At 41.9% G+C, this 23,155-nt stretch overlaps 1 protein-coding gene across 1 annotated transcript in view; it reads right to left on the bottom strand.

Moving 5' to 3' along the window:
• The window catches only part of IPO5 (importin 5), a 105,000-nt gene that overhangs the window by 23,553 nt on the left and 58,292 nt on the right, over positions 1–23,155 (bottom strand). Inside the window, exons 13-17 of the mRNA XM_075852407.1 lie at positions 22,894–23,067; positions 15,820–16,038; positions 15,388–15,471; positions 9,475–9,607; positions 3,254–3,375 (exon numbers count right to left, since the gene is read on the bottom strand). Coding sequence (XP_075708522.1) covers positions 3,254–3,375; positions 9,475–9,607; positions 15,388–15,471; positions 15,820–16,038; positions 22,894–23,067 — 732 coding nt within the window. The remainder of the gene's footprint in view (positions 1–3,253; positions 3,376–9,474; positions 9,608–15,387; positions 15,472–15,819; positions 16,039–22,893; positions 23,068–23,155) is intronic.

Raw genomic sequence — 23,155 nt, 5'->3', positions numbered from 1 at the left:
CAGCCTCTTCGTTTGTGGAGGGGGGGGGGGTGAGGTACATTGAGGATATCTTTTTCGTGTGGTATGATACTGAACAGATATTATTGGAATTTAAAGATGATTGTCATTTCTCAGAACTCCAGTTTACGATTACATATTCTAGGGAGAGATTACAATTTTTGGACACTGTTGTCCTCAAAGGGGATAGTGGTTTGACCATGGACCTGTTTGTAAAGCCAACAGATCGAAACAACTTATTGCATTATAGGAGTTGTCATCCACGAAGTACTGTGGAACCATTACCATATAGTCAACTCCTAAGAGTGAAAAGAATAGTGTGTGATACGGTGGCAGTAGATGAAAGGCTAAACATGTCTGAGAAGTTCATAGGGAGGGGCTACACAAAACCAATCCTAGATAGGGCCTTGACAAAAAGGTAAGGGAACATGATAGAGAGGACCTTCTGGTTAAAGAGGCTCTGTCACCAGATTATAAGTGCCCTATCTAAAGCGAATTTAAGAAACTGTATTCTATCCTGATTGGTCAGCCTCATACACTTCTCTGTGCAACACCCACTTGGTCAAAAGTAAAAACACGCACAGTTGGTCTTTAAGAAACTAATCTAAAATTGCTCATAACTTGCTAAAAAATGATCATTTTTCAAAATAAAAACCACTGCTGTTATCCACATTACAGATCAGATTATGTAGGAGATAGGGCACTTATAATCTGGTGACAGAGACTCTTTGAGAAAACCAATAAGACGACTCAAAAGGATTTCTTTTGTATCTACCTTTTCACCGATCAGTGGAAAAATCTCTAACATCTTGAGGGAATACTGGCCTATATTAGGTTACATTTTTCCAGGAAGGACAGAATTTCAGGATCCCCCAATGACGTCCTTCAGGAGACCACCTAACTTGAAGGACCGTTTAGTGCATGCTGACATTGGTACTGAACAGAAGACAACTAGTAATAAGAAAGGATGCTTTCCCTGCTGAGAGTGTAGTAATTGCAACAATATGTTATGGGGTAGTAAGTTTGTACATTCAAGGACAGGCAAGATATAGAACAACATTAAGCAATTCTTCACGTCAGTCGAGTTTTGTTGTGTATGTGATACAATGCCCCTCCGGATATCTATATGTAGGGGAGACCACCCAAGAACGTAGGTCACCAACAAAAATACACAATTAGAAGTAAAAAGACAACTGAATGACCTGTTCCAGCACATTTTATCAGACAGACAATATCTCGCAGCTGAGATTTAAAATAATAGATGGAGTATGCCCCATAAGAAGAGGGGGAGATAGAGGGAAGGCTCTGAAAATACTTTAACTAAAATGGATTTATGAATTGGATACTCTCGAAACTAAAGGGTTGAATAGGGAGTTAACTAATGCCTATAGTTCTAGTCATGTTTCCCCGGCTTAATTCTGTAGACGTCATCGTAGAGATTGTACTTAAAGACTTGGTGCACAACCTTTGGTTGCGTTCTTTATGATGGGATTATTATGATATGATCACTCATTCTGATTTTGTTTTTTTAGGTGTCTATTACACTTTGTATTCCTGGTTCCATTCACCAATGTACAAAAAGCCCTAAAAATGGAGACCACTGCAGTATTCTAACTCCCTTGTCTCTTGGACCTCTTTCTGCACCACTTGAGAAACAATTCTAATATATTTTGAATGTTCGTATTTCTCTTGTGTGTTTGTGTCTGGGCATATAGAATGAATACTAAGCTTATAAAGTTTCTTTGTGAATACTATGCTTAAAAAGCCCAGGATAGACAATCCCACGTATGCTTATTTATATCCAAATGGTTACTTTTGGGGCAGATGAAATTCCTGGGAACTGGGTAATAGTGGAATTCAATAGCAAGAATCAGTTGAGAATCTATTTGATAGGAGAATAACCTGAATGGACCCTTGCTAGGGCAATATAAAAGCTTAAATGTAACTAAATACGAGGTTAGATGGTGTTAAACTGTACGTAATAATTCTCTATGTGCGCAATCCATTTTAAGCGTCATCAGTCACATAGGAAATTTTAAAAACGTTACATATTTGTCCCGTCACTTACTGAATAGGCGGACGCATGCGCAGTACATGTTGTACCCGCGCATGCGCAGATCCTTAGAAATTACATGTGGCTCTTCATGGAAAAAGGAGACGCTAGACATGTGAAGGATGGAGGGGAAAGTGTTGGGCAGGTGCAATGGGGATCTACGGACGCTATGTATATTATGGGCTTGACAGTGTTCGTACAGATGTATTCTGTGGCGATCCACACATAATTTAGAAGTTGGTATTATATGGATATAATTCATAGGTTATACTATGTACTCTTTTATAGTATTAAAAGCTTTGTTTACACTAAATTGGATGCAGGAAATGAGGTCACATGTTATGTTCTTTGAAACCATGCTTGATAAAGACCCATGCTGGGTTGAAACCTAGCAAGTGTTACATGCTCGGTGAATAAACCTACAGTTTTTGGAAAATTTGAGTGCTGCAGTTCCTTTCTCTTGTGTATACATAGGAAAGGCCATAAAGTTCTTGTCAATGTGGGTACGGCTAACGGCACCCCCGCCGATCAGCTATTTTTAAGTGTCCACGGTGCTTCACCTTCATTCCCTTTACTACTTAATACTGTGAAACTCCGATACACTTGTAGCAGTGGTTCACAGTATTACAGCCTTCTCCGGCCACATCAAAAAAGCTGATCGGCTGGGATGCCGAGAGAGTCAGATCCCCACTAATCAGATAGGCCATCAACTTCAAGAAATCCTCTTTAAAGACTCTGAAGGCAAAACAGATATTCCTCTTTTCCAGACGGCTTCATTTAGTAACAGGGAAGGGAATGCCTGAAACTTTCTGCATAGCAGGTAAAAGGGATTTTCTGGCGAAATAAAATTGATGGCCTATACCCCGGATAGGCCATCAATATCTGACTAGTAGGGTCCAACTTTCGGCACCACCGCCGATCAGTTGTTTGAAGAATCCCCACAGCTCTGCTTTCCCTTCATTTCTAACATCGCTCCATACTGTACAACGCAGACACATTCGTAGCAGCTTACAGCTTTCGAACCTTCACGAGTGTGTTGGCTATTTTTAGCAACACCAAAATTGCCAAATTATGTTGTAAAGCTAAAAAAAATATATATATAGTTTAAGATGGTATATATACAGATTTTGAGATTTTTATACAATCGAGAAGAGATTTTTGTACAGCAAATTACAAAGCGCATCTTTATACATATATACTCACCAACATCTGGCATGCAGTCGCTTTTTCTTCAAGTCCAGCAGTTTTGATTCCAAAACTTTGCTGGTCCCCTAGATTAACAAACTCCCATCCATCATCATCCCCCATGCTCTCCATGTCTTGAGCTGCAAAAATTAAAAAGTATAATAAAAAAATAATAATTACAACCTAGGGTTTGTTTACACTACGTTAAATATTTCCGCTTGCCACATAAGTCAGAAAAATCTCCCCTCGTATGCAACTGTATGATATACTCTTACACAAAAAAAAAAAAAGACACGTACATCGCTGGGAAATTAATCGGAAACCGCGCTTTTCTCTACAGTAGAAAAAAGGTGTACTACCGTATACCTACCAGGCGGGAGCCAAAAGGACACACCTGGTATCAATGTGGTCTACAGGCACGTTCAGCACATGCCCTGGGAGTACTTCCCAGCACATACTAAACGTACACACCAAATGTGGTGTGAATAGAACACAACACCTAAGTAAATGCATGGGGTTTGGGTTTACATGGGTTTCCCCTGCGTACTACTCTGGTAGGTTACTTGGCTTCCTATGAAAAAGCGGGAGTGTCCCAGAGGTGGGACCGGCATCTAACATTTATGACCTAACCTGTGGATAGGTCATAAATGTCCCTGATGGGAAAAACCCTTTAAGCAAAGTGAGGCTAACACTCTGAAAAGCGAGCCTTAAGAATGACAGCTTCAACAGCCACGCCGTTACACAGATACCTTAAAATCTGGTGGAGAGGTCCCGGAGAGAAGGTTGGGACGAAGAGGTAAGGGCCAAAGGATGCCTACCAACAGGGACACTAGGTCCACATACCAAGCAGGAGGGAAGACTTACAGGAGACTGAAGTCTGACCATGACGCCACGAGTGTCCACACGTAGACCTATAGATCCCGAGTTCGGGAGATGAAGCAGCGGACCTGTCTATGGAACCTGGAGGCCATCAAGTCCATGCCCGGACGACTCAACCTGAGACAAATTTGGTTTAAGACACCTTGATGAAGAAACCACTCCCCTGGTTACACCGTTTCGCGTCTGAGGAAGTCTGCGATCTAATTGCTGACCCCAGGAATGTAAACTGCTGTGAGAGCCGGAACATGAGCTTCTGCCCAGACCGGGATCCTGGAAGACACGGCCAACACTGCGGTGCTGCGAGTGCCGCCCTGGTGATTTAGATAAGCTATGGAATTGTCTGTCTGAACTCTCACCGTTTATCCAGACAGAGACTGAGTCAAGTGCAGGAGAGACAGAAAAATTGCTCTATTCCAGATGATTGATGGGAATCTAAGGCTCCTGTGGAACCACAGTCCCTGAGCTATGTTCCAAAAGATAACACCCTTCCCCTGGCCCTTGAGGCTGGCATCCGCGGGGAGGATCAGCTAGTTTAGCATGAGAAAGAAGCACCCCCGGGTGACAGCTGGAGAATTTAAGTATGAACTTCAGATCCAGCGAACACAAGTATCTGTCCCCCTGGGAAAGGATTGCCCGCTGTAGAAGCCACGTGTGGCACGGTCTCAAATGAGGCCACCATGGTCCCGAGAACCCACATGCAGAGGCAGGGCGAGGTCGGTACAGCAGTCTGTAAGGAACAAAACCCTTCCTGAAGAATGGCGACCCCCAAAAAGCCGATCTGCTAGAAAGAGATAGGCAAGAGCTTGTTGGTTCAGTTGGATCAGCAACCGGTCCGAGTGTCCAAAGTGATCTGTAGAGCCATTTCATTGTCCTACCTGGTGCAAAGGATTGTCATCATGACAGAGAACCTTTGTAAAAACTCTGGGGGCTGTGGCTAGACCGAAAGGGTTATGAATTGGTAATGACGAGAAAGTACCGCAAAGCGCAGAAAGTGCTGGTGAGTAGCACAGATAGGGACATGTAGTTATTCATCCTTGACATCCACAAAAGTTCCCCCTGTTCCATGGAAGCAATGACAGATCGGAGACTCCATCCGAAAATGACGGACACGAACATGCGCGTTGATAAGCTGGAGATCCCGGATGGGCGGAACTGAACCGTCATTTTTGATGACGACAAAAAGGTTGGAATAAAAGCCTGGTACCGTTGGTTCAAGGGTACCGGAATGACTACCCCCGAAGCAGCAGAGGTGATTGCCCAAAAGAGGGTCCCGCGCTGAATGGGGGATGTGGAACTGCGGACAAAGAACTACTCTGGAAGGAGGCTCGCAAATTCCATTTTGTATCCTAAACGATACTACCTCTTGAACCCAGGCACTCGAAGTGAGACACCTTCAGGCAGAAGTGGCCATGCGATTCCAACCTTTGCCGGTTGAGGTTGGGAAAGCCAGGTGGGCTAGGTCTTGGGAAGGTTCGGCCTCTGATCCTGGTGAAAAAAAGACACGAACGCCTTTTTGGCTGGGGTAGTGCACTGAGGTCTATTCTGAGAAAGACTGATGCTTTTGCCACCTGTGGTTACTAAAATAATCTCGTCCAACCTAGGCCCAAAGAGACAAGACTCTAAAAAAGGTAGAGCAAACAAGGAGAGCTTGGGGGCTGAATCAGCAGACCAAGTCTTGAGCCAGTTGGTGCTGTGAAAAGTGACAGGAGGGCCTGAAAGCAGGCCATGACAGCGTTTGAGAGCCCATTCAGTGACGCCTCTAACCCAGGCAGATGCAAAAATCAGGCGAAGGGCATAGCCCGGGCCCCAAAAGTGATTTTTAACAAAGGAGACCATGCGGAGATCCAGGGGATCATTGAAGTGTAATTAGTCATCGGCAAGGTAGTGGCCTTGACTAGATGAGAAGCCGGGGAATCTACCGCCAGAGTCCTCATCCAAGCGGAATAATTGCCCTCTTAAAAGGGGTTGAAAACGTCTTGCCCGGGTGCTTCCAGACTTTACCCTCTAGTACCAAGCGGGCTGGAAAAAACAGCCTGAGAACATTGGGGCTGAAAGATAGAAATGGAGTCAGTGGAAGGTGCAGAATCAGTGACCTGAAGTGAGTCACGGACAGCTCTAATTAGCACCTTCACTGAGGTGGGAATAGAGGTAGAACCACCACAACGTACAAGCGGTGGCCCGTTTTGGAGGTGGTGTGTGTTAAGTAACACTCACCCAACTCTCCATCTCCCATATGTACTGACCAGCAGAAGCACCCCCTCAGTGTTACCACCTTAACCAAGGTGATGTTTTGTGTCTTTTTTTCAGCCGTACTAACTAACTATGTAACTATATTACCACTTTACAAAGCATTAGTGAGGCCTCATCTAGAATATGCAGTCCAGTTCTGGGCTCCAGTTCATAGAAAGGATGCCCTGGAGTTGGAAAAAATACAAAGAAGAGCAACGAAGCTAATTAGGGGCATGGAGAATTTAAGTTACGAGGAAAGATTAAAAGAATTAAACCTATTTAGTCTTGAAAAAAGACGACTAAGGGGGGACATGATTAACTTATATAAATATATTAATGGCACATACAAAAAATATGGTGAAATCCTGTTCCATGTAAAACCCCCTCAAAAAACAAGGGGGCACTCCCTCCGTCTGGAGAAAAAAAAAGGTTCAACCTGCAGAAGCGACAAGCCTTCTTTACTGTGAGAACTGTGAATCTATGGAATAGCCTACCGCAGGAGCTGGTCACAGCAGGGACAGTAGATGGCTTTAAAAAAGGGTTAGATAATTTCCTAGAACAAAAAAGTATTAGCTCCTATGTATAGAAATTTTTCCTTCCCTTTTCCCGTCCCTTGGTTGAACTTGATGGACATGTGTCTTTTTTCAGCCGTACTAACTATGATGCTGGTGGGAGAAGTGTTAGAGAGGTGCTCATTAGGCTGGCGGGTGACTGAGGAGCTGCCGCTCTTGTCCCACTTGTTTTCATAGGCAGGTTGCACAATAATTCCTTTGAATAGGCAGGTTGGACAACAGTGCCTTTGCATATGACACTGCACCTGCTAAATGGAAACACAGGGAGACCCCTGTGACCATATTTCATCATTAAATGAACTAAATAAAACAAAAATAAAATTCTTGGTATAGACTATGCTGCCATCAGCAGAAGGGTCTGCCTCATACGGACACTACAAGACTGAATAGCTCAGTGTCTGTAGGCAGGGCAAATCCGGTAGGAGTCACTTTTATTTCAGTGTCAACAGCATATACCCACGGTCTATGCTTCCAAATGTAAATGAAGAAAACAATTTTAAACCCCTTTAAGGACTGGAGTATTTTAAGTATTAATGACCAGACATTATTTGTTTTAGAACTGGTTTAAGATAGTTCTGTATAGAAATTGTTTTTTCTTTACTTATTCTGTGGGACAAAATGTGAGCGTTAAATATATGTAATCATGTTTTCAGTACGGGACAGTAGTTCCACGGAGAGGCAGGGACTCCTAGGGTCATACATAACTATGATGCTAGGAGCCCGGCTCCCTGCACTGTGTTCGGTCCGGGACTTGCGGCCGAAATACGTTCCGTCCTTTATGAACGCAACATGCTCGTGTGAATCCAGCCTTACAGTCTGGACTGGGGACAACAATTTCATTTGCCATTAAGTGCATTATTAAAGCGCACAAAGGAACCAAACTAGCCTTGAGAAATATGGTTATATAATCTGCATAATTCATTACAATTTAAGATTGTTTACGCACAAACCGATTTAATCTGCAATATGATTTCTATTGATCAAAGGCTATGTACACCTTTGGAATATTTTGTGTCTATCAATATGATTGATGCAACTTTCAAAATACTTATTAAAAATATTTTTACTTTTTGAGATACAGCTGCTCTGTATCCTGCGCTAAGACCTGAATCTGTTGAACTGACTGGTTCAGTGAAAGCGGGTCCTGCGTGTTGATCCACCTCTAATCTATCACATCTGTTATGAACTTAGATGTGATCGATAGCAGATCGATCCTGCGTTTCAGAGACACGTAGGACCTGCTGTCACTGAACCCATCAGTGCCGCGAACCTGACAGATACAGGAAATGCAGAGCAGTTGTATCTCAAAAAGTATGTAATTAATTTTATTAAAAATTATTTCTAACTTGCACCACTCACACTTTAAAAAACAAACAAAACAAACCACATTTTAATAATGTAGGTGTACATTTTTCATTTTTGTTTCGCTCTACGCCTGCCAAGAGTCACAACTTTTATTTTTAGGTCAATGGAGCAGTATGAAGGATTATTTTTTGCAGGAGGAGTTGGTTTTTATTGGCGTCACTTAAAGTACCATAAGTACTAGGAATCTGGAAAAAAAAAAATCTTTGTGGAGTGGAATTGGAAAAAACTGCGATTCCTCCATCATTTTTGGGGATTTGTTTTATCGGGTTTCCACTTATAAAATACGATTACAGTAATACCAAATTTACATAGCTTTTACTATGGAAAAAACGATTTGTTAAAAAAAAAAATTATAATAACAAAAAAAATGTTGTGTCGCCACATTCTGAGAGCCATAACTTGAATTTTTTGTCCATTGAGTGGTGTGAGTGCTTATTTTTTGCGGGACAAGATGTATTTTTTTTGTAACGTACGACTTTGATAAATTACATTATTTTTTTTAGCGCTAAGGTCAGCATAAAACTGGTGGTTCTGGCGGTTAACATTTTTTGGTCATTTTACGGCATTGACCGTGCGGGTTAAATGTTATATTGTAATAGTTCGGACTTTCACCGACGTGGCAAAACCAAGTTTATTTTTTATATTACATTAGAGGAAAATTTGAGGTTTTTAGAACATAATTTTTTCTTTTTGTTTTACTACTGAAAACGTAATAAAATGTTATTTTTTTTTTTTTACACTTAGTCCCCCTAGGGGGATTTGAACCAGCGATTGTCAGATCGCTGGTACAATACACTGCAATACTGATCTAGAGGCAGGGCTTAACAGGACAAAAAGAAAGGCAGACCTCGGGCCCTTATTAGGCCCCAGGCTGTCATGACTACCATTGGCAACCCGCAATGGCGATGAGCTGTTGGAGGGGGCCGCCTCCCTCTTTCTAACAGCTTATATGTCGCTATTGACCCCGGCATCTCAGTGGTTAAACAGTCATTAGTGCGAGGCATCAGCTGTAATATGCAGCTGACACCCACAGCGTATGTAGTGCACGTGAGCCCACTCCATACTTCACTCCCCACACTATGACGTGCAGTTACATCATGGTGCGTTAAGGGGTTAAACATTTTGTTGATAATAAATTCATTACTTTTCTGGAAAAAAACACAACTGATACCACAGAAAAGATCTTAAACTCACTGTCAAGAAGAGCCACCTCTGGTTTAATGGAAGCAGTTTTCATGAGAGGTCCCATGACCACAGGAAGGTACTGCTGAAATTCTTTTCCAAGGATTTTGCACATACGTGCCCAGGCAGAGATCATATATGAAATCTTGTAAAACAAAGCGTAAATTAAATTGATCATTAATCAGTACCCAGAGGGTCTAAAAGACTTATTGTTGACCTTTGTCTTTTATCCTACATAAATGTTACCCACACAGCATTTTTAGTATGTTAACCCTGACTATTAGATGCAATATTGAAGTCCAGCATCTATATTCAATCTAGGATCATCTGCATGCGTGTGTGATTAACTCCTTAACGACCACCCACTGTCTTGACAGCAGGCGGTGCAGGTGCATCGTCTACAGCGACTTCTTTTGGCGTCGTTGTAGAAGAGTCTGATAAGTGCTCCTGTGAGCGCTCATCCTCTAAGCAGGATCTGCAACTAACAACTCCTGATCTTAGAGCAGCCTGCTGAATACAGCTGGGGTCGGAAAACATTCCAACCCCAGCTGTTTAACTCCTTGATCGCCGCGGTCCGTGACATGATCAAAGAGAGCTCCCCTCTTTGATCTAGTCATCGGAAACCCGGTCACGTGATCAAAGTCCAGGGAATCCCTCTGCAGTCTTCCCTGGGGACCTAGAAAGGACCCGGGGGCTGTCTGCTCCGTTTGCCTGCTGTTAGGGCTCACTATGTGCTGCCCTAACAGCAGCCTGTGTCATAGTGACACAGTATAATGTATTCGCATACAGGAGTATGCTAATACATTACAAGTAAAAAATAGAGTTGGAAGTAAAGTTATCCCTTAATGGGATTACAAAAAAAATAAAAAAATAAAAAAAAAAAAGTGTCCCAAAAAAAAGTGTCATTTTGCATAAAATATATTTTATTGCCCCTACATTACATAAATACAAAAATCCTACACATTAGGTATCTACACGACCGTAATAACCTGAAGAATTAAACCGGTTATTTAGTGTAAAACGTGAATGGGATACAAAATAAAGAAAAACGATGCCAAGAATTGCTTTTAATTCACTGTATTTTAACGATATATATTGTGCTCCCACAAATATGAACATTTGAAAATTCACTGAAGTGATAAATGAGTAAAATGTATAATTTTTATTTCATAGCTATCTAAAAACAGGGGTACAATCACCACTGTGAAAAGCCCAACCGTGTATTTAAAATAGTATTAAACAGAATACTCCCAGTCCTAGTTCGTTTGCGAACCCTTTGTGACTGGGTATGTAAACAGAGATATCAAAATATGGAATCAGCGTATAACATTGGTAAAGCAGTGGTTTGGACACTCGTTCACACAGGAGCCTGCGTTAACCGAACCAGATTCTCCCAATGTACAGATGCACAACAATGCCACTGCCCCCTACGCAAAATTCCCTCACTTCACCCGACCCTACGCGTTTCTATACTTATCATCAGGGGTCTGTCAGTCTGGCCAGGATGCCAGCGATATATCTTCAGCAGCAGATATTCTACTGCACAACACGGAAGCATGCACGCATAGATTTCAGCGGCATGCTTCACTCTGGGACTCTGAGTCACTATGAACTGAATACTCCGCCCCCTGGCTCCGGCAGCATACATCAAACAGCCAATCACACTGGCCCAGCACATCCATGATGCTAAACCATGTGACTCCCGGCTGTCAGCTGACATACCCGGAACTAACAATGTAAACAACACAGAGCATGCGGACTCAATGGGAGGCTGTAGAAGTATCTATTTACTACACAAAGCCTCATGCTATTCAAGGATGGAGTATAACACTATAAGGTTGGATATATGTTGCGGATCAGCTCAGGGCCGCAATTGGACTACCACGATAGGAGCACCTACCCTGAAAATACATAATATATGGATAGAACGACGACGTAATTGTAAGCCTCACTTAAAACATTTGACACACTCCTGGACTCAATTGCCATACCTGCTACTTATTGATTGATATATTACAAGTGACTACACTGGGACTAGGAATGCATTACCATACCCCCACCCAGAGGACCAAAAAAGCCCTATGACTTGATATGGATAGTATATTAAATAAAACAGGCATAATTTGTTTGCTCGTTTAAACCTTCAGGATGTACACAAGCCAATCTGTAGATCCATTGGGCCTCTTTACGCAGAATGAGGTTATCCCAATCCCCTCCCCGTTTAGGAGGACGTACCAATTCAATTGCCTGAAATTTTAAACATTCTGCCCTGCCTTGATGTTTTGCATGCACATGTTTTGATATGGAAGTATCTCTTTCATTTGTAACATCTCCAACATGTTCCCTAATCCGGCGCCGAAACTGCCGTATCGTCTTGCCCACGTAATTCAGTGTGCACGGACATCTGATTAAATAGACAACTCCAGCCGTTTTGCAGTTCACAAAATCTCGGATATCATACTCAACCTTGGTGGTAACACTTTTGAATTTTTTTCCACTTTGAATGAAATCACAGGCTCTACAACTACCACATCTGTGTGTACCCGGTATCTGCCTGTCTAACCAAGTACCCTTTTGGATTATTGGATCAAAACAGCTCTGCATCACCCTATCCCTGATGTTTTTACCTCTACGGAACGTGACTGAAGGCCATTGTGTTATCTGATCCGCCAAGTCCGCATCGGCTCCTAGGATACGCCAATACCTCTTGAGGATTTCCATGATCTCAGATTGTTTGGAGTCAAAAGTACCTATAAGCCTAGTGACCCTTTCCTCTTGACGTTGTCTAGGGACTAAAAGGCTCTGCCTATCTGCATCCCTCATAGGCCTTTCTAATTAACCCCTTAGGGAAGCCCCTCTCCTTCAATCTGTTTGTGAGGTCATGTGCCTGTGACTCAAAATCGTCCATTGAACTACAATTTCGGCGTACTCTCATGAATTGGCCTCTGGGAATCCCAGTACGCCGAAATTGTAGTTCAATGGACGATTTTGAGTCACAGGCACATGACCTCACAAACAGATTGAAGGAGAGGGGCTTCCCTAAGGGGGTAATTAGAAAGGCCTATGAGGGAGCGAGGGATGCAGATAGGCAGAGCCTTTTAGTCCCTAGACAACGTCAAGAGGAAAGGGTCACTAGGCTCATAGGTACTTTTGACTCCAAACAATCTGAGATCATGGAAATCCTCAAGAGGTATTGGCGTATCCTAGGAGCCGATGCGGACTTGGCGGATCAGATAACACAATGGCCTTCAGTCACGTTCCGTAGAGGTAAAAACATCAGTGATAGGGTGATGCAGAGCTGTTTTGATCCAATAATCCAAAAGGGTACTTGGTTAGACAGGCAGATACCGGGTACACACAGATGTGGTAGTTGTAGAGCCTGTGATTTCATTCAAAGTGGAAAAAAAATAAAAAATTCAAAAGTGTTACCACCAAGGTTGAGTATGATATCCGAGATTTTGTGAACTGCAAAACGGCTGGAGTTGTCTATTTAATCACATGTCCGTGCCCACTGAATTACGTGGGCAAGACGATACGGCAGTTTCGGCGCCGGATTAGGGAACATGTTGGAGATGTTACAAATGAAAGAGATACTTCCATATCAAAACATGTGCATGCAAAACATCAAGGCAGGGCAGAATGTTTAAAATTTCAGGCTATTGAATTGGTACGTCCTCCTAAACGGGGAGGGGATTGGGATAACCTCATTCTGCGTAAAGAGGCCCAATGGATCTACAGATTGGCTTCTGTACATCCTGAAGGTTTAAACGAGCAAACAAATTATACCTGTTTTATTTAATATACTATCCATATCAAGTCATAGGGCTTTTTTGGTCCTCTGGGTGGGGGTATGGTAATGCATTCCTAGTCCCAGTGTAGTCACTTGTAATATATCAATCAATAAGTAGCAGGTATGGCAATTGAGTCCAGGAGTGTGTCAAATGTTTTAAGTGAGGTTTACAATTACGTCGTTCTTCTATCCATATATTATGTATTTTCAGGATAGGTGCTCCTATCGTGGTAGTCCAATTGCGGCCCTGAGCTGATCCGCAACATATATCCAACCTTATAGTGTTATACTCCATCCTTGAATAGCATGAGGCTTTGTGTAGTAAATAGATACTTCTACAGCCCCCCATTGAGTCCGCATGCTCTGTGTTGTTTACATTGTTACTTCCGGGTATGTCAGCTGACAGCCGGGAGTCACATGGTTTAGCATCATGGATGTGCTGGGCCAGTGTGATTGGCTGTTTGATGTATGCTGCCGGAGCCAGGGGGCGGAGTATTCAGTTCATAGTGACTCAGAGTCCCAGAGTGAAGCATGCCGCTGACATCTATGCGTGCATGCTTCCGTGTTGTGCAGTAGAATATCTGCTGCTGAAGATATATCGCTGGCATCCTGGCCAGACCCCTGATGATAAGTATAGAAACGCATAGGGTCGGGTGAAGTGAGGGAATTTTGCGTAGGGGGCAGTGGCATTGTTGTGCATCTGTACATTGGGAGAATCTGGTGCGGTTAACGCAGGCTCCTGTGTGAACGAGGGTCCAAACCACTGCTTTACCAATGTTATACGCTGATTCCATATTTTGATATCTCTGTTTACATACCCAGTCATTAAGGGTTCGCAAACGAACTAGGACTGGGAGTATTCTGTTTAATACGTTTTTAAATACACGGTTGGGCTTTTCACAGTGGTGATTGTACCCCGGTTTTTAGATAGCTATGAAATAAAAATTATACATTTTACTCATTTATCACTTCAGTGAATTTTCAAGAATTGCTTTTCCCTATATTCAAGCCGTAAAAAGAATTTTTTTTCAACCCCCAAACTGCGGAAAAAAACCAAAACTTTCTCCCTCATAAAACAAGGCCTCATACAGCAGAGTCAATGAAAAAATAAAAAAAAAGTTATTTCTGCTGAAATGCAGAGAGGCAAAACCAGAAAATTTAGCTGGTCATGAATGACTTTTCAGGCCCGGCCATTAACTGGTTGCAGACACAGGATGAGAATGCTTGTCCTGAGCGGCGGGTACTTCGCGCATTAGGACGAGCATTCTCGTCCTGTGTGACAATACACAGCCACGGTCCCGCTCCGACAGTGGAGAGGAGAGAAACATCTCCTCTCCGCCGTTAACCCTTTGAATGATGCGATGAAAGCTGATCGCGGCATTCAAGGAGGGGGGACTGCACTTTGATCGCGTCACAGAAGATAACGTATGCGATCAAAGCCCACAACTCGTATGGCCAGACAGCCCAGGGTCCATTGAAGGACACCAGGGCTGTTTGAACTTATTTCCTGTTAGGGCATACTGACGTATGCCCTAACAACTACCTGTGTACAATCAGTACACAGGATAATGTACTAGCATATAAATCTATGCCAGTACATTACAGTTACATATTCAAAATGATAAATCCCTTTATGGTAAAAAAAAAAAAAAAGTTAAATGAATGTAAAAAAAAATAATGATAAATAAATAAAAAGTAAAAAAAAAACAAAACAGAGAAAACACATTTTTTTTATAATAAACTTTTTCAAATATAAGTCCCAAAACATGAAATAGACATATTTGGTATCGCCCCGACCAACAACCTAAACAACAAATGTATAACATTATTTATGATCGTGTATGGTGAAAAAAATAAAATATTAAAACTGCGGCGGAACTGCTTTTTTTCTGCATTTTCGCCAAAATAAAAATTTATTGAAATGAAACGATAATGTATTTGTACCAAAAAATGGTACCTACAAAAAGTACAACTCGTCCCGCAAAAAACAGCCTCATACAACTATGTCGTACAAAAAATAAGAGTTATGAGCGTCGGGATGCAAAGACGGAAATTTAAAAAAATTGTTCTGTCCTCAAGGCCAAAATTGGCCGTGTCCTTAAGGGGGTTAAATACAAAATACACTTTTCACATACCTGAGGATCATCATCTTCCAACTCGCTGAAGTCTGTCTGAGTCTTTAGCAACAGCTGCATTACATCGGATGCATCTTGCATAAACTGAAAAAACAAATGAAACTGTCAATTGCTGAAGAAAGGAAGATGATCACAGCACCTGAGAGAATATTTGATGTAATATGATGGGTGCAAGCCTTTACAGGAACCTCATCCATGGTTCCACAAATGGAAACAATTTTCAAGGCAGCACATCCAAAAATAGGAATTTTATTTACCCACAAAAGCATGTAAAGCAAATAAAATTCCTATTTTTGGATGTGCTGCCTTGTTCCTTGAAAACTGTGTATTTTGCGTCAGCACCAAAATAATAAAGAAAAAACATGCAGCTGATGAAAATACAGGAGACACGCTCAAGATTTTTACAGAGGAGATCAAGAGTGGCAAACTTACTTTCTCTTTACCAACAGCTAGACCAATAAGACTTATGCACTCAATAGTTTTTCCTCTGAGAAGGCGCAACTCTTTTTGCACAGCATTTTCCACTATGTGTTTCAGGGAGGGCATGAACAAATCATAATAAGGAACAAACTTCTCTTCAGCAGTGTCCGCAACAGAAGCTATTGAAGTCACCACTTGTTCCAAAACTAGCTTTGTGCCTTTCTGGATTAACTATTTAAAAGAACAAAAAGAAAACAAAGAATCTTTTTATAGATTGAATCTTTAAAAGTTAAACATGTGAGGAGTAGAAAATTATTATGCATTTCCCACTTGGCTTCTACAATTGACTGCACCTTAAGACAAGTCCATCTATAAAGGTCACAACATACAGTAGAGCTTAACTTTAAACACCTTGTAAAATTCACTTAACCACTTGAAATACCGGACTTTCTCAAAATTAATGATCAGCAGTTAAAGGACCAGTGTCACGAAAAAAAAAAATTCACATCAGTTTCATTTTAGTGCTTTATTAAAAACTTTTATATTTATTTGTGTTTTACTTTTTTTTATTTTTTAACTTCTTCCCTATGGGGGCTGCCATTTTTTTTTCCCATTTCTGTATGTGTCGATTAACGACACATACAGACATGGAATACGGCAGCTCCAGTCCCATAGTGATGGAACGGGCCCCGTTCGCATTCCACTATGGTGTACGCCGTCTGTGTGGGAACGGCGCATGCGCCGCTCCCACACAGTCCAAGTTGAACTGTGCGCCGTCCGGCGCCATTTTCCTGTAGACCGGAAGTCGCGGCCGGACAGTAAGATTACTACTTCCGGACTTGTGCACTTGAAGCAGCGGCAGCAGAGGGAGCGGACGGACCGGAGGGAGCGGCGGCGACTGGAGCAGGTAAGTGATTTCTGTGTATGTAAGTGTTTTACTGTGTGTTTACTAGTGTATGTAAACCTACTACACTGTGTGTTAGCTCAAAAAATGGCGACACACAGTGTAGGAGGTTTGACCGTTCAATCCCCTAATTTCTCCCGGCACTTGCCAGGATAAAGGAGGGGGGATTCTGAGAGCTCACTAGAGCGAGTGAGTTTTCTCAAATTTTGCAGCATAAAGCAATGTGATTGCTTTACCACATGCAATGCTGCAATTTTGGAAATTGCTCCATCTAGTGACCAGCACTGGGAATTATTATAAATTAGAATCTAATTTATAATATTTCCTGACTGGTGAAAAAATTAGAACAATGTTTAACCACCTATGCACTGTTTAACTAAAAAAAAAAAAATACATTTTTTTCTAGCAACACATTACCTTTAAGCTTTGTTTTTTTAGTACATGTAAGTAGTTCAGAATTACGGGCTAGGGATTAGTAGTTATACGTGCAATATTTGGGGAGCAGCATTTATTTGAATTCAGGTAGCAGGATGGAGTGTGAGTGCGCGCAAGCAAGCTACGGCAGGAAGATAGTTCACAGCCTGTCAGGCTGTGTTCACATCTGTGTCGGAGGCTCAGTCACAGATTACGTCAAAATGATCATAAATTATTTTTCCCATCAAAACGATGAACACCTCAGCAGAACCTGACAGACCCTATAATAAGTCAATTTGGTCCGTCGGGTGCGGTTAGTATGGGCTACAGATTGAAACGATGCAAGTCTGATCAGAGCCTAAGGCTAGGGTCACACAAACCTTGGCCGCAACAGGTCGCGGTTTAGCCCTGCCTATTAACCCCTTCAGGACGCAGCCGGTTTTGGCCTTGGGGCACAGCCAATTTTTTCAAATCGGACATGTGTCACTTTATGTGGTAATAACTTGGGAATGCTTTTACCTATCCAAGCGATTCTGAGAATATTTTCTCGTGGCATATTGTACTTTATGATAGTGGAAAAATTTGGTCGATAAATTCAATATTTATTTGTGAAAAATACCAAAATTTAGAGAAAATGTGCAAAAATGTGCATTTTTCTAAATTTAAATGTATCTGCTTGTAAAACAGATAGTAATACCACACAAAATAGTCACTAGTTACCATTTCCCATATGTGTACTTTATATTTGCATCGTTTTTTTTGAAGATCCTTTTATTTTTCTAGGAAGTTACAAAACTTAGAACTTTAGAAGCAATTTCTCACATTTTCAAGAAAATTTGAAAAGGCTATTTTTACAGGTACCAGCTTAGTTCTGAAGTGGTTTTGAGGGCCTTCTATATGAGAATCCCCCAATAAATCACCCCATTTTAAAAACTGCACCCCTCAAAGTATTCAAAACAGCATTCAGAAAGTTTCTTAACCCTTTAGGCGTTTCAAAGGAAATAAAGCAAAGTAGGTGTGAAATTTTCAAATTTCCTTTTTTTTTACCAAAATTCATTTGTAATAAAAATAATAATAATCTGTAACAGAAGGTTTTACAAGAGAAATGCAACTCAATATTTATTGCCCAGGTCCTGCAGTTCTTAGGAATATCCCACATGTGGCCCTATAGTCCACTAAAAAGTTGAATTTTTTCATTTTCACAAGGGATAAAGGAGAAAAGGTCACACTAAATTTGTAACGCAATCTCTCCCGAGTATGACAATACCCCACATGTGGTAATAATTTTTTTTAATAGAAAGGACTGATCCATTTTTGCTTTTCCATTTTAGTTTTTCACTCCCCGCAATCCAAACGCCATAACTTTTTTATTTTTCCATAAATTGAGCAGTGTGAGGGCTTATTTTTGGCAGGATGAGCTGTAGTTTTTATTGGTACCATTTTTTGGTGCATACAACTTTTTGATCATTTATTACATTTTATTTAGAGAATTGGTGACCAAAAAACTATGATTTTGGCGTTTTAAATTCATTATTTCTTACGGCGTTAATAATGCGCTATAAATGACAATTGTACTTTATTCTGCGGGTTGGTATGATTACGGCGATACCATATGTATATAGCTTTTTTTTTAAGTTTTGCAGCGTTTGCACAATAGAATCACTTCTTTATAAAAATAATTTATTTTCCGTGTCACTGCTGTAAATTTTTATTTTTCAGTCAAAAAAGCTGTGTACGGGCTTGTTTTTTGTGGGACGGGTTGTAGTTTTTATTGGTACTATTTTGGGGTACATGCAACTTTTTGATCACTTTTTATTCTATATTTTGGGAGGGGTGGTGACCAAAAAATAGTGGTTCTGGCATTGTTTTTAGTTTTGTTTTTTTTGCGGCATTCACCATGCGGTAAAAATAATAATATAGTTTTATAAATTGGGTAGTTACGAACGCGGTGATACCAAATAGGTGTACTGTTTAATGTTTTCATTTTTATCCTATAATAAGAGACTTATAGGAATTTAATTTTTTTTTTACACTTTTGTAAAACCTTAACTTTTTTTTACTTTTTTCTTTACTTTTTACACTTTCTTTTTTTTACCTGCAGCTCTGATCGCTGCTAGAATACATTACACTACCTAGGTAGTGTAATTTATTCCAACTGTCAGTGACACGTCAGTGTCTCTCTGGCAGAAAGGCCTCATTCACACGGCAGGGTTTCCCGGCCGGGTGCCGGCCGTTCATAAATCGGCCGGCACCCGGCTGCATTAGGAATAATAGACCCCTAATGGGGCTATTCACACGACCGATTTTTTGACGGCCGGGAAAACCGCCCGTCAAAAAATAGGACATGCTCTATTTTCGCCCGGGTACCCGGCCGCCCGGCTCCCATAGAAGTCTATGGGGCCGGGTAATACCCGGCCATCACCGGGATGTGTCCCGAGTGACGGCCGGGTTTTCCGGCTCTTGCGCTCTATCTCCTCCTCCTCACAGCGCAGAGTGCAAGTGAGGAGGAGGAGTTGATGCCATTCTGACGAATGGCATCGCTGTACACGGTGTGGCAGGGCCGGGGTGTACAGCAGGTGGAAGGGAGCGCTGCGCTGGCTCCCTTCTCCTGCTTGTTTTAAAAGCGCCCTGGCCCGGCGACACCTTTGATGGCGCCGCTAGCAGCTGCTGCTACTACTGTAGCGACGCCACTATAGCAGAGCGGGGAGGTATCTCCCCGCTCTGCTATGTGCTAGCCACACTTTAGCTCCTTGAAGGAGCGGAATCCCCGTGTGTTCGGGGATTCCGCTCCTGGACAGAGCGCTTGATGTCTCTGTCCATATCTGGGCAGTGACATCAGGGGAAACTCCTGAAGCGGAATCCCTGAACACATGGGGATTCCCCTTCAGGAGTTGCCGCTGATGTCACTGTCCGGATCTGCCCGGCCCGGATGCATAACTTTATGCAAACCGGCCGGGCAGAATGGCCGATTTTACCGGCCGGCACTCGGGCGCGACCCGGTCGTGTGAATCCCGCCTTAGTCTACAAGGACCAGCCAGAGGCGTGCATACATGGCAGACCCGGAGGCTATTGTCTGGCCCCCGGGTGCCTTCACAAGCATCAGCAGCCCCCACAAATGCTGGGGGGCTGCTGATGTGCCCCAAACCCCCTACATGCGGAGATCGCAATCGAGCTCTGCATTTAACGGGTTAATTGCCTAAATCAGCGGCAATGAGCCGCTGATCGGCAACAGTGGAGTGTCAGCTGTCAGGGACAGCTGCCGTCCCAGTTCCCGATGCATACGGTCACAGACACTGTCACCGACAGTGTGCATCGCGAACGACAGTGACGTCCTGTCACTCGGACAGGAAGTCTATCAGGAGGCTGGTCATGACAGGCTTCCGTACATGGCAGACACAGAGGCCATTACTTGGCCTCCGGTCGGCATGCTAGCCATCTGCAAACCTCACAATTTCATTGTGAGGTCTACCAATGTGCTAGAAACCCCTAGAATGCGGCGATTGCAATCGATCACCGCAATTAAGGGGTTAACTGACTAAATCAGTGGAAATAAGCCGCTGATCGGCATACAGTGGAGTGTCAGCTGTCAGAGACAGCTGGCCTCCCGATGCACACTATCGCCGACAGTATGCACTGGGAACTGCGCAGTAACTGTACGTCCCCTTGCGCTAATACACTGGCCACCTGGACGTACAGTTGCGTCGTGGAGCGCCTAGGGGTTAAGAGACCGTTGCAAGAAAAAGTGAACTATTTGGAACCATCTTGATTTCTGCGTCGATTACTTATAAAACGTTGTCTGATTGTTATCTAAATCACAACGATAGACAAACACAATCTAACTAAACCAACAACATACAAACATTTGTACTGTTTAGGTCTTGAGTAAACATTCACACTGCGGGGAAAAAAATTAGAATTTCTGTGTTAATGAGCTAATTAGCAAAAGGAGTTTCAATTAGCGAGACAAAATTAGAAGTCTGGGATTTACAGGTGCTTTGCTTATTAAATAAAGGCACACAAAGCCTGGTTACTGACAAATCTGTTCTTCTCAAGAAAGATTGGTCAGTGTGAACCACGCCTGGATGCAAAGAACTTTCAGAAGACCTCAGAAGATGTGTTAAAGAGACACGTGAAACTGGAAGATGCTACAAAAGCATTTCTTAAAGGGAACCGGTCACCAGCATTTCACCTATTAAACCAGCAATACCTGGTGGTAGTGGGTGAAAAATCATTTCTATATAACCTATAATTGTCTTCTTCGTCGGCTCTGTACCTTTAGTATTCTTTAGTGTTTTTTTAGTGTTCCCACACTGTATGCGAATGAGCATAAAAGTGTAATATCTTCATTTGAAAAGTCATATCTTTATTCCTCTAGTCTTTCAGAGTTTACCCCGCCACCTTACTTTTGATTGACAGCTCCTCGCCTTCCCCCAGCACACAAAATCCCATGCTTGTGCATTGATGTCCTCTTCAGGTGTGTGCGCACAAAGGGACACTGGATTATTATGATAAAAAGCAAAACAATATTTTCAGTCGGAGGAGGAGTTTAGGAGAGGGGATAACGGCAATGAACTTTTAAAACCAGCAGCCAGTGAGGGATAACTAAAGCTCAATAGGTGAAATACTGGTGACAGGTTCCCTTTAAGACTGAGGTGTACAGCAATCCATAGTTAGACAGATTTTCTATCTTCGTAGAAAATGTTATACGGATTGTTGCCACTCTTCCCAGAAGTCTTGTGATCATGGAGGTGACAATGAATTTAAAGGGGTACCAAAACATTTTACAGGAAGGGTCCATGACCTCAAGCTGAACAGACGTTGAGTGATGTAACTAGACAATGACTCAAAGCACACAAGTAAACAAATCAACTAAAGAATGGTGTGAAAAGAGAGGATTTTTGGGAAAGTCAGAGTCTTGACCTTATCCCTATAAAGAATGCTGTGGCAGTACCTGAAGAGAACTATGCAGGCAAGGATTTCCACAAATATTGATGAACTGAAACACATATGCAGAGAGCAAGTCTAAAATTCCTCCTGAAAATTGTGCAAATCTTATTTGCAGCTACAGGGAGTGTTTGGTTGTGGTGATTGCTGCTAATGGAGGATCTATAAGTTATTAAATTCAAGGGTTCACTTACATTTTTGTACCTGCACTGTAGATATTTACTTCATGTGCTCATTAAAAGACATGAACAGTACAACTGTGTGTTATTGGTTTACTTAGATTGTGTTGGTCTATAATTGTGATTTCGATAACAATCAGACATTTTATTAGTAATCAATGCAGAAGTCCAGTTGATTGAAAAGGGTTCACTTTTTCTTGCAACTGTATGTGCATGTAGATATAGGCATAATTATCATGTATGTACCCTTTAAGTGTCAAAAGAGTGAACATTTTCTCCTCAGCGAAAGGGTTAATGGCTAACTTTTTTTTGGGGAAAGTTAAATAATTTGTTTCCTTTTTTGTGATACCTAGAGCTTTATTTTAGCACCATTTTAAAAAGGAGTGCGATTTTATTAGGTTAACATACATGGTGCTTCTGCTGACGTTTCTGTTAATCATATAAAAAAACAGCTCCTCATAAATCCAGATTTCATCACAAGTAGAATGCAGTAAAATTTGAATGTCATGTTACCTTATATACCCTGCTGAGCAACAGGGAAAGTGATTGGTCAAGGCTCAGTGAACAAGTCCACAATTTCCTGAAACAACCCAAAAAAAACAAAAACGAAAAAGCTTGATCTTGTTTCTCTTTTCAGGGACATACCTCTTGTAGTTTGACCACCATAGTTGAATGCAAATGTTTAACCAAATTATCCAGATAAGGAACTAGGAGAGACTTGGGGCAATCTTCAGTGAAATTAATAAGAGCAGCAGCAGCATGGGCCTGGACTCGAGGGTTAGCCTGGTCTTCCATGGTTTGCAATAGGCTTGCAATTACCTAAAATATATATATAAGATGACCGGTTGGAAGAAAATATTTATGCCTAGGAGCAAAAAGCAAGGAAAAAAATAAAAAAACCCTACCA

The sequence above is a fragment of the Rhinoderma darwinii genome, chromosome 2 (genome assembly GCF_050947455.1).
Source record: "Rhinoderma darwinii isolate aRhiDar2 chromosome 2, aRhiDar2.hap1, whole genome shotgun sequence".
NCBI classification, from domain to species: Eukaryota; Metazoa; Chordata; class Amphibia; order Anura; family Rhinodermatidae; genus Rhinoderma; species Rhinoderma darwinii.
The sequence above is the reverse complement of the archived record's forward strand: the minus strand, read 5'-3'. Positions and strand labels throughout refer to the sequence as shown.